Consider the following 12737-nt stretch of genomic DNA (forward strand, 5'->3'; position numbering starts at 1 on the left):
ACAGGAGTTACAGCCCCTGGAAGACGACCCTGCAAACCAGCGAGCCACGAGCGAGCTTCTGCTTGGCCCGCTGGATATCCAGCGGCCGCTGGTTTGGGCGTCCACAGCAGCAGCTCGTGATGGGCCTCATCTCACCTTCGCAAGCTTCGTCGACTACGATTTTGCATGTCGCCTTAGTCGACCAATCATAATATGACTTATGCAATTGCTATTTTTCTGATTTTATTTTATTTACTTATCTTTAGATTAGTTTTAGGATAATATAAATACTCCAAGGGATTTTATTTTTCCCTCATGCCGTTTTTTACCTTTTATTATTTTATGTTCGTTGGTTTTCTCTTGAACCCTAGTTTCTCATGGCATCTCCATGGATTCTTCCATGGATAATTCTTGGGTTTATTATTTCAATTCATTGAGGTATTTTATTTCTAGTTCTTGCTTTTAATTATGTTTTATTCCTTAAAACTAGTTTTTATTATTTATTTCATGTTTGAGTAGTTTAATTTCTAGGGTTTGGGAATCCATGTTTATATAATGAATCTTAATTGATGTTATTAATATTTTGATTATTGATTTATCTAATTGATAGTGTTTTATTGTTAATCTTGCAACCTGATCAATTTTTTGATTAATTATTGTTAATAAGAGTTTGAATCGAAAGATCTTACTTTTAGAGGCTTACCTACAATTAGCAATTCTGAGTATGTTAGCGACCGAACTACATGTGTTGAATTGATCAGAGAGCGTTAAGACCGACCTTAGGCTTAGCAATTGCTCTAGATAATTGATTGATTGAATTATTATTGATATTTGATAGATTTAGAACTATAAACATGGTGAACCATAACCCTAGGTCTTTTTATTAATTGTTTTATTCTTATTTTAATTTAGACTTTATTTTTATCCAAATTTCGTGACATAATTTAGTTTCTCCGTACCTTGAAAGCTAGATTGAATACCATCTCCCTGTGGATTCGACCCTACTTACCCTACTACATTGTTAGTTGGTTTTGTTAGGAATTTATTTTTGACAGGCAACCTATCACCTGACCTATTGCAAATAGGCACAATCGCAAAAAATATCAGGAAACTTGTCAAGTAATAAAAAGAAAAGTTTTACTTGTGTCAAGTAAAAAAGAATGGAAGCCATTGGAGTCTTTGTGTTACTCCATATTTTTTTGAATATGTCTTGTGTACAACGGGTATACATTAATTTTATTGTAAAACAGTTAGTTTGAGCGTAACTTAACTATTTTTATGGTAACTTTAACTATTTAAAGGGTAACTTTTAATTTGTCGCTGGTTTGAATTTTTATTTTAATGTGTAATTTCTTATAGATACGTGATTACATACTATAAAGACTAGTATGATTAATCTAATACATTATAAGTTTTTTGTAAGATAAAATTTATTAATAAAAAAATATAATTTTGCAATATAAAAAGTAACTTTAAGTATTTTTAACATAACTTTAACTCGTTTTACAATAAATTAACGTACACCCGCCTTTTTGGAGAATTTATGTATTTTTTTTATTCGTATAGTATTTTTTATTTTTATACCCCTGAGTAATTCGCTTATTCACAATATACCCATGAAACTTTCCAAATACACCATATACCCCCGAGTTTAACAAAAATGCCCCAAATACCCAAATGACTAACAGACGTCAACTCTGTTAGTCATAAGGGCTAATTGTGCCACGTGGCATCTACTGATTGGTTGTTTTTAAATCTATTTATTTAATAATTTAAAAAATTAAAAAAAAATCAAAAATTAAAAAAAAAATTAAAAAAAAAATCAACCTAAACCCCAGCCACCTGCTCACCTTCCCCGCCCCACCACCACCAGCCCCGACCAACCTATTTCCCTACTCCAGTGCCGACCACACTCCCTCCCATCGGTGCCAGCCCTCCCCCACACCGGCGATCGCCCCACGACCTTACTAACCCGAAAAATCGAAACCCTAAATTTTGATTTTGGGGTTTTATGATTTCGAGGTGGTGGTTTGTGTAACACCCCCAAATCTCCCTCTACAAATACTAGTATAATACGTATAATTATACCGTAGAGATAGACTTAGGCGTATTACCGCTGCGTGATTACACAAGGCTACTCAAACTTACTAATCAAAACCAATACTTTGCAGCGGAAACTTAAACTCTTTCTTTATTAATAATAATATAAATAGTAACCATTGTCATGAGTACTCATAATTAAACCAAGACTAACAATCCTAATCTAAGTGAAGAACATTCTCGGGACTCCCATATGCATAATTCTTGACTCCACCTGAAAATTAGTCAACACCGCTTACCATTACGGTAAACAGGGAGAACCAAAACAAATAAGAAATATGGGTTAGCAAAAAAATGCTAAGTACATAAGTGCAAGAAAAGTAAATTCAATTTATTCGCAAACATGTTTTTAAAACCAATTCCAATAATCAATCTAGTGAATTCCAAAACTCATGATTAAACCAATTCTCAATAATTCAATAATTTGATGAAACGATTAATAAAACCAATTTATCTTTTGAAAACCAATTCCTCTTTTTTAAAACCAAATTCTCAATATTCTCAAAATAATTCCAATAACTCAATAATAATGATTAGTCAAATCAATTATTTTCGAAAAATCAATCTCCTCTCTAAGTGTGCACACACCCCAATCTAGTCCCCTACTATTTCAAGTCTATTCTTGGAGAAAGACTAGGTCATATGAAGTCCATAACCTTCAATGAATCCGCATAGTGGGATTAATATAATAATTATGCTTTTGAGAAAACTTTTGAAATAATTCAATAAACCTCTTTAACTCAATAATTCCGATAAATACCTCAAACTCCTTTATAATTAAATTCAACATGATTTTAAAATCAACCTTTTAATAAATACTTGAGAATTAGATCTCATATTAATAACTTTTCAAAATCAATAATTCTTCCTTTGAAAAATCCTTTTATTTAATTCCTCAAACTTTTCAAATCAATTTCTTTATTCAAACATGATAGTAATTCAAACAACTCAAAACATAATATAAAATCAATCCTCCAATTTATTTATCAAATAAACCAATTATTTAAACATGCTTTTATTTCATAAATCATAATTTAATTCAATCATCATAAAAATCATGCAAAACATGCTTATTCAACCCAATCAATTTCAAAAGTATCTAGCCACCTAACGTACCTTTGGTCCTTGCTTAGCAAACACAAAAAAACTTCAAGCACTTGGATCAAACACACCCTACAAATAAATATAACCTTAATTAATATAAGGTTAAAAAATAATCACAACAATTAAATTAAAAACCCCCAACTCTATATGTACATGAACCTTTTAAATTATTTTTCATAAACATGAATAAAAATTTGATTTTATTTTATTAAAACTACTCATAATAATTTTTATAAATCCCCCATAACAATAATAATTAATTAAGAGAAGAGAAGAAGAAAAGGTAGAAAACCAAGGAAAAGAGAGAGAAAAAGGTGGCGGCAAGGTGGGGCAGCCTTCCGGCAGGTGGCTGGAGGTGGCGACTGGCATCGAGGAGGGTAGCAGCCGACGTGGAGGTGGTGGTCGTGGTGATTGGTGGTGGTGGCGCAAAAAAGAAAAAGAAAAGAGAAAATTAAAGAGAGAGATTAAGAGAGAATTAGAGAATTTGGTGTGAGTGTTTAGCCATGAATCAATGGGTATTTATAGGCTAGCCCATGCATGAAATACGGTAAGAGAATGTAGGAAGAATTATGGTAAAAAGAATTAAGGAAATTACTAGGAGAAGAGTGTTATTAAGGAAATATGGAAAGTTTGAGATTAAAGTGATTAAGAATAATAAAATTAAGGAAAGTATGTTGTCATGAAAAATAATATGGCAAAGGAGGTTTACTCGGGGAATAATCAAGGATGGAATAAGGTAGGGAAATAAGATGATCAAATATTTAGGAGGTGAGAAATAAAAATTAAGGAAAATGATAGATTCTGAGGAAGATAATTAAAAATACAAATTACCAAAATAATTCCCCCATAAATCAACCAAGAGGGCCGAAAATATGGAGCTTCCATAGCTCAAATTTTCGGACCTCCTTAGTGTATTTTAGGAAATTAATTGCTAGATTTAAGGATTAAAAATAATTGTGTAAATAATATATATTGTATAAAATAATTAATTAAGAGAATACCATTTATTCACTAAATAAATTAACTAAGAAAATCAGATTTTACACACTAGGAAAATCCGAAATTAATAGCCACTTAATAGGAATTTTCGGACCTCCTAATTTAAATAATAAAATATAATTTTTGCTTAATTAAACTATCCGAAATATGTATAAATAATCAGGTTTTTAAAATAAAATAAATGGATAATAAATCTTATTCAAAATCCAAAAATAATAATTAAGTTTTAAAAGACTTTTGGCGCCAAAATTCAAATATCATTTTGGCTCCAAAATTCAATAGTAGAATAAATTACTAAAATACCCTTTTTAGAAAATAATAATTAATTAATTAATTAGAAAATACGTTTCAAAAATATGGGGTATTACAGTTTGGGGGGGGGGGGGGGAAAGGGGCGGAGATGGTACGGGGAGGGGCGAATTGGGTTTGTCGGTTCGAGGGGGTTTGGGCCGTCGGCAAGTAGGGAGGGAGGTTTTTTTGTGGGAGAGAGAAGGGTTTTAGGTAGCGGGGATGGTGATTTGGGGGAAGGGGAAAGGCGATTTCAGGGGTTAGGGTCCGGCCGACGCCAGCGTAGGGGTTCGGGGGGATTTGCGCCTGCGATAGCGTAGGGCTTAGGGGAGGCAACGGTGGAGGCGGCGGTAGCGGTGGCTGCGGTTTTGGGGTTGGGTTTTTTTTTTACAAAAAAAAAAGTTAATTTTTGATTTTTAATTATTTTTAATAGTTAATTAAATAAAAAAACAACCAATCAGGATATGCCACGTGACACAATTAACCCCTAATGACTAACGGAGTTAACATTCGTTAGTCATTTGGGTATTTGGGGCATTTTTGTTAAAATCAGGGGTATGTGGTGTGTTTAGAAAGTTTCATGTTTGGTGAAATAAGTCAATAACCGTTTTTATTATTATACTTTATAATTTTATTTACTCACATTCACCGACATACGAATAAAAAAAAAAAAATCAATTTATCCATACTTCACCTCTTCGTCAAATAAACCACCAATTACAATTTACAATCGTCGGAAAACCTCAAACCCCTAACCCTAGAAAAATCCCCAATTTCTCTCCTGCAATTCCCAATTCTTCACAACCCTAACCCTAAAAAATGTCGATCAGCTTGAGGAAAGCCAACACTCGTCTTCCTCCTGAGGTGAACAGGGTTCTCTACGTTCGTAATCTTCCCTTCAACATAACCAGCGAAGAGATGTACGACATTTTCGGAAAGTACGGAGCAATTCGTCAAATTCGTGTCGGAACTAATAAGGATACTCGAGGAACAGCGTTCGTAGTTTACGAGGATATTTATGATGCTAAAACTGCTGTTGATCATCTTTCTGGGTTTAATGTCGCGAATCGTTATCTTATTGTGTTGTATTATCAGCCTGCTAAGATGAACAAGAAGATTGATTTCAAGAAGAAGGAGGAAGATCTTGTCAAACTGCAGGAGAAATATGGTGTTTCTACTAAAGATAAGTGATATATTTTTTTTTTCTGGGTTTAGGTTTTTCTTTTACGAATTGTATGTAAAATGTGGTTGAATTAATGGTATTGTATTTTCTGAGGATTGATACTGGTAATACTTACAATCTTAGTGCTATATTTTCCGAGGATTATTAAATTCTGCGTTATTGTTTGATAATTCTTGTTTTGATTAAACCAGTAACTTCCGACATTATAATTTGAAGAATTGCAAACTAAAATAAGGAAAAGTAATGATGAATTTTAGGAAGAAAGATGGAGCAGAGACGGTACGATGAGAAAGGGAGAATTGTTACTCTCTAGTGAAATCACCCCTGTAGTTTGCATTAAGCTACTACGGAGTATATGTTTGTTATTGTACATGATGTCTTTTAGGAGCGTTTATCGCGCTATCTCTGTTTTGGGATCATCTGTTTTATTTTTGTTCTTAGTTAGTTTTTGTGGATTTTGATGGGGTTTTTAACCTATAAATTTTGTTTGGTTTTGATTGCTTATGGTTGTGCAAGATGGTCTAGCACGTCTTGTGTTATTTTTTGGGTTATAATTTATGAAGTGATCAATAGGTGATGGAGGATGAGGTTAGGATTGAATGGATTCATTGTGGTACGCCATATGTTTGGGGGACATTTTACATTGATACCTTATGGCTTGTGCTAATGATGAACTACATCATTTGTTTTGTTGCTTTTGTCTAGATTGTTTCATGTTTTATACTCGAGGCATTTTGAAGTGATATTATTGTGAGGACTTATTTCATTTTTTTTGGTATCATTACTCTTTTGGAAGTAAATTTGTATGGATTTTCGGATATTTAGCTTGATATAATTTGTGGGTCTTTTAGATATAGGCTATGTACTTTACTTAGGAGTAATGCATGTACGGACCTCCCTAGATCTTGTCTTAGTGAGACCTGATAGTCATGCTGTGATTTTGTTGCAGTAGTTAGCTCAACATTAGTTATAGAATTCCTAGTGCTTTTGAGAACAGAGAACTGAGAGACTAAATGTCTTTTGTTATGTTCAAGTTGGAAATTTCAATGTTTTTGGAACCAAAAACAAGCTTTTTTGTAACTAGGAAAGATACCTTTTTCCCCCTCTGCTTTAGGGTCATGTCTAGTATAAGAGCTCACTATGCAACATATCTAGTTCAACCTTTGAAATCTCCAAACTGTGTCACTGTGTGTGTTGGAGTTCAATGATGATGATGGTGGTTATTCACTCTTTGGGATATTATTGCTGAGAAGTACGAGAATGGAGGGAATAGGGTTTAGAATTGAAGTAACTAAGCATCATTTATATAGTGAGGCTCGACCCCAGATTGCCAAGTTGGTGATTATTGGAACCATCTCTTGTAGCTCTTCACTACTAATACAACAAAATTCCAAAATAGCAACATAACTTAACTTTATACACCTATTTGTAGACTTGTAATGATTCCAAATCAACCTATATGACACCGGGGGACACCCTAAACATTCATGTCAATTTTGGAAAAATTTCCTACCATTGCCAAGTAAGCGTGGATTTAGCCTTCAATTTTGGACTTTTTGGACTCAGAAAAGAAATTTGTCGGGGTGCTTCCTATGTACCCTACGACACCCTAGGACTCCATTTGCTTCCACTTTGCCTTCAAATTGTCAATTTAGCCATTTGCAATTTACGTCTCCCTTCATAACTTAAGGCCACCCCAAGACTTTATATAGACTTGATGTTGAATTACTTTGAATAGTCAATATTTTTTTTACTGTTTAAAATGATATTAATATTGACTTTACCCTCATCAAGAATTCTCATGATTCTCAAATGAAAGGAAATATGTTGTGTGAGGAAAGTGGTACTTCAGATTCAATGGATTTTTTATTTTTTTTTTAATTGTTTAATGCATCTAGTATGCACTTATGTTCTAAGTGTAATAACTATACATATGTTCTGTAAATCCTAATAGCTTCTTTTTGATGGATTTTTTGATTTTGTCAAAATAATTGTTGATTTGAGTTTATGAAAAGCACATATGTGTTTGTAGGTTTTTGACTGAGTTGTGAAAACTTTTTGCTGTTTCATTTGTAGGGTTTTTTATTTGATAGGGCTTTTTCCTTTCTTTTATTAAGCAAGGAATTATGAACTTAGTGCCGTGCATATGAATGGATTGGTGTGTGAAGGGTTGTTGTCCAATTCCCACTACCTATAATTTGAGTGGAGGGATCTTCCTTTTGGTGTTTCAAGGTAGCTCTTCAGTTTCTGTGAGATCGTGTTATTGTAAGTTATCCCCCATAACTGTAGTATTGCTGAATCAACTACTTAGCTCACCACTGCCCAATTCCTTCCACACCTCCATGGCTCCATCTTTATTTACCCCTTTTTTGTTTTAGACCATATTGCCCCTTGAATTATTCCTCATTTCTCACCGTTCCAGGCTGGTCTTTTCTGTTATTAATCGTCTTCTTATCAAGTTCCATACTAGTAATAGCAGTAGGATCTTCTGAATTTCTCATGCAATAATTTTTTTTTTTTTTTTTCCGCATTAGTAATCTCCGCTAATTTGCAGATAAGTTCACATACCTTGAATGTTAGGTCACTCTGTTACTGAAGGTTGTCATCATGGAATTCTATGCTGTTAAGCATCAATATGAAGGGTAGCTCTTCAGTGTAATTAAGTAATTAGTAAGGTAGTTAGTAGCTTTAAGGAAAAGATAGGTTTATGTAGGATGTAGTGTTAGTCAGCTTCTAGAGAGTTATTTGTGAAATAATCAAGCCCTCTTGAATGCCTGAAAATATCCTTGAATGCCTGAAATTATCCTTTATTTTCTGTTAAGTTCGGCTCATCAATTAAAAGCACCTTGTTAATTCTCCCATTCATGGTATCCAAGTTAAGTCGGTTCTTAGCATCTGTTCAATTTGGTATAAACTTTTTATATACAAAAGCTAGGTAGGTGTTTTGAAGAAATAGGGTTTAAAGACTTTAAACTTTAAAGTTATGCAGCTTGGTGTTAATGCTAGTATGCTAATACCTGTATTGAGAGTGATAAGAGTACAAATATTGAGAACATGGTAATGTTACTGAGTATCTATTTGTTGGTGTGTTCTCAGAGTCTTATAGGTTGTTGGTCATGAGGTCAAAAACGATCTTGTAAATATGCGAGCAAGAATGGTGCTTGGTGGTCTAAGTTGTATACTTGTATGTTATCTTTTTAATTTACATCTAAATGATTCTGCAGCAAAAGTTGATTTGTGTGGAAGTTTTGGTTTATTATTTTGTAATTTGTATAATGTTATTATTACCTTCACAGTGGCTTGATTGGAATGCTATATAACAGTTGTGATTCATTTGTTCCTGGTCCAAAGTATTATAGTCCTGTTTGGTTTAGGCCACTCTTTGGTGGTCTATGACTATGTAAGTTCTTAGACTGTCAAAGATTTTGGGGCCAATGCTATAAAGCATACTAATTATATATGGGTGTAAATGAGCCTACCGGATTCGTTAACTATTTGAGCTTAACTACGATATTTTAGGAGTTCGACTCGAGAAACTCGTGAATGAATTTATTTTTTTTGTTTGTCATCAATCAATCAAAGCCTTAATCCCATAAGTGGGGTCGGCAAATGAACCAAAAGTAATCATTTCGTATAGTCATCGACAAAAATCTTCCTCCTTCATCCCTTACGATCTAATGCCTCATCCTCATACTAATCCATATCCTTCATATCCTTCCTATTTTCCTAACTCCTTTTCGGTCTCCCTCTCCCTCGTTTAACCTCTCCATGGTCCTACTCTTCCACTCTTCGTAGCAGTGCACCCTCGGGTCTTCGTTTTACATGTCCAAATCAAAGCAGTCGATTTTTTCTTAGTTTGTCTGTAATGCTTGTCATCCCTACTTTCTTGTGAATAACCTCATTTCTAATTATATCTCTTAGAGTTTTCCTGCACATCCACCTTAACATATGCATTTTCGTGACCTCCATCTTAATGTGCTCCTTCTTAGAAGCCCATCCTTTTGTTTGTAATATATAACTTAATTTATTAATTAAAATTAAACAATATTGGTGAGAGATTTGTATAAATTAGAACAATTACAACATTTAAGAGGAATGAAATTTCCAAACTCAAGCTGAGGTTTATATTATGGCGTTGAATTGTATAATTGAAGCTTGAAATGCTCGGGATTCGGCTCAAGTTCAAATGCAAGTGTAACCAGTTGAGCCAAATTTGGTCTCTCTTGATAAGCCCCCTTAAAAGTCCACGGTTGGTGTATGCCCTATATGGTGCAAATTTTGGAAACTACTGTAATACATATGGAGGTAAACCACACCAGCTGCTGTAGTCTGTTGCTTTGCTGAAATCTGGTCTGCTCTGTCGGAAGCTTAAAAGAACAGGGCCTAATACATATTGATACCCACTTGATTTATCCTTAGTTCCTTACCTGTTAATTTGACCTTAATATAACAATCACGGATTGAGAATCTTTTTAGAGAAGCAAAGCAACAAGGTTTAGGCTGGTAGAGAGTAGGTATCAAGCCCTGTAACTTGATTTTTTATTGCTAATTAATTACAATTGTCTTGTGTTTAACTGCATAATAATTAATAACCCAAGTGGCTACGGCTATGATGTAATCATATATTTTCTCCATAATACTTTTGATTATACCTGTATATATAACTCAACGTAATGTAGATGTTGTAAATTTATTTTGTAGTCTAAACTAATACGAGTACGAGACATATAATAATGATTTGATTTTACTACACTGATTATGTAATGTAAGCTATGTTTGTACGATTTTGGTTTAACTTTGTTGTCGAATTACGGTGAGAATCGTCTCGCAACTTTTAGTTTTGAATTTTACTTTTATACCTTCTAACTTTATTTCCTACCTCACATAGTCACATGATAAACAACAAATCTAGCTACTCGGGTCAATCTCACTTGTATCGCGTATGTAATTAACAGCGTATGTAATTCCCCCTCCTTTCTTCCATTACAACAACCATGCAAAGATAGCAAGAAACATTGCTACTCTTCCCTACTAACATGTACAACAATTATATCATGCAAAGAAAGCAAGAAACTTTGTTACTCTTCCATGAAAAAAAGCATGTCTCTCCACTTTGATATAAAACAAACCACCTTAGCAAATTGCATATCTTTTCAAGACATAAAATGATCAACAATATGAATATATCAATATGATCATAAAAATTACAATTATAGACAGTACAATACTTTATCAAAATAACCAACCACTGCACAATATAACCTATAAAATCCCCACTGATTGGTCCATCTCACAACAAAGTCAATTTCACAATTAACACACTCACTTTTTCCCCTTAGGTAAAAAATACCTGAATTTTTTTCACTTCTCAGGAAAAAACAGAGTTTTCTGTACTTTTTTTTGGTCTTTTTTTTTTTTTCTAACTAAACTACTAAACTTAAAAACTAAAATTTACCCTTGATTTTCCTTACCAAAAGGTTGAATTCCTGTAAAAGAAACCCTACCAAAACCCAAATGACCAACTTGGTACAACTCAAATAATACTTTATCAGCTTCAAATGCAGCACAAAAGCTTCTTCTTTCTTCCAACTCTTGATTATTATTGTTAATATTATCACCTTCTTTTCCAAATTCAAAGATAATATCTGATTTACTCTGACTTAATCTCCCTGAAATCAGACTAATATCCCTGCTGTTGATATCAATACTAGTTCCAGTTTCGCCGATTTTGCAGCATTTTCTCTTCCTGTTCTTCCTTTTCCTCAGACATCTCCTGCCTACTAAATAAGGTACTTTAACAAAGGCAAGAGCTAACAGACTGACGAGAGCGAGAGGGCAGCAACAGACAGCAACACAGTCAGCAACCAAGGCTGCAGCACATGATCTGCACTGCTTCCCTGAACACTCTACTGATGAATCCCCGGCCTCTTCGGATGTGAAACGAGGCCGGGGCCGGGTCTTTCCCTTGTTCTCTTCCATTTAAGGGTGGTTACTGTAATATTGTGGCTATATATAATCCTGCAGGAATCAGGAAAAACTATACTGCTAAGTAAAAAATATGAATAAATGGGTGTTTTTTCTAGGGAGTAGAGAAGTGTTTTTTTTTTTTAAGGATGTTGTAATCAAACATAACATACAATAAGGAATGAAGGAAAGACTCATTCTTTTTTTACTACCCCTCAAAGTAAAAAAAAAAAAAACATATATAAAAAAATTTATAAAAATAAAGAATAAAAATTAACCTTGGTAATTCCAAAAGGGTAGGGCTACAAAATATTTATGATTGAGGATGAGGACATAAGTACGAGTACATGCCCACCTTAGAATGTGGTTAAATGATTTCTTCACAAATAAGGTTAAGAAAGACAATGGCTTAAGTCCCACACCAAATACTTGTAGAAATGGAAAATTAAACTATGAAAGCACATGTATTTTGGTTATAAAAAGGGGTAATGAAATAAAGTGGCAACTAGCTCAATTATTTGAATCCACATTTATTATGTATATGTGTATTTAGTGTATGTTTTCTTCTTGATTATTGAGAAACTTTTGTTAATGATGATAGTGTAGTTACCTTTTCTATAGTAGTATGAAATTAGTGTTATCAAGAGAAACTCAACTTTATTCTATATGTAAGGAGGTCCTCGATCTTAAGGATTATTCAGTCTCATATTTTCGTGGTATATTGGACTTGTGATACACAACTTTTGGTAGTATTTGGCGGTTGTACTTTAATTGACTCGATCATACTTTAGGGAGTATAATTTTGCTGATTTTTAGATCAACTTATCATACCTTATTCTTTATCATTGTTTGCTCAAAGTATTACATTCCAACAAGAAGTTAAACAAAAAGGGCTTATTACTCTCATTTATCACCTACAAGGCTACAAAGTAAAAGTGTCCCAATTCAATCTTATATTCACAAAAGCAAACTCTAATACCTAAAAGAGCTTTATACTCTTACACAAAGTTGAATGTGACTTCGATGTGAAAAAACATGAAAAAAGGTGAAATTATAAAGGCATGAAAAATGGAAATTTCATGGAATACTACGATGTCCAAATTACTGAACGAAGATTTGT

The 12737-nt window shown here is 33.5% G+C and overlaps 2 protein-coding genes across 2 annotated transcripts; one reads left to right on the top strand and one right to left on the bottom strand.

Annotated features, from left to right (window-relative positions):
* Positions 1-5133: 5133 nt before the first annotated feature.
* Positions 5134-5802, top strand: LOC110721529 (splicing factor 3B subunit 6-like protein). Its single transcript, XM_021900702.1, has one exon. The coding sequence runs from the start codon at positions 5290-5292 to the stop codon at positions 5659-5661; it is 372 nt and encodes a 123-aa protein (XP_021756394.1). The 5' UTR covers positions 5134-5289; the 3' UTR covers positions 5662-5802.
* Positions 5803-10717: 4915 nt separating this feature from the next.
* On the bottom strand, positions 10718-12174 carry LOC110721531. The gene has a single exon (XM_021900704.1). The coding sequence runs from the start codon at positions 11630-11632 to the stop codon at positions 11105-11107; it is 528 nt and encodes a 175-aa protein (XP_021756396.1). The 5' UTR covers positions 11633-12174; the 3' UTR covers positions 10718-11104.
* Positions 12175-12737: the final 563 nt, after the last annotated feature.

Source organism: Chenopodium quinoa, unplaced genomic scaffold, assembly GCF_001683475.1.
Source record: "Chenopodium quinoa cultivar QQ74 unplaced genomic scaffold, ASM168347v1, whole genome shotgun sequence".
Lineage (NCBI taxonomy): Eukaryota > Viridiplantae > Streptophyta > Magnoliopsida > Caryophyllales > Amaranthaceae > Chenopodium > Chenopodium quinoa.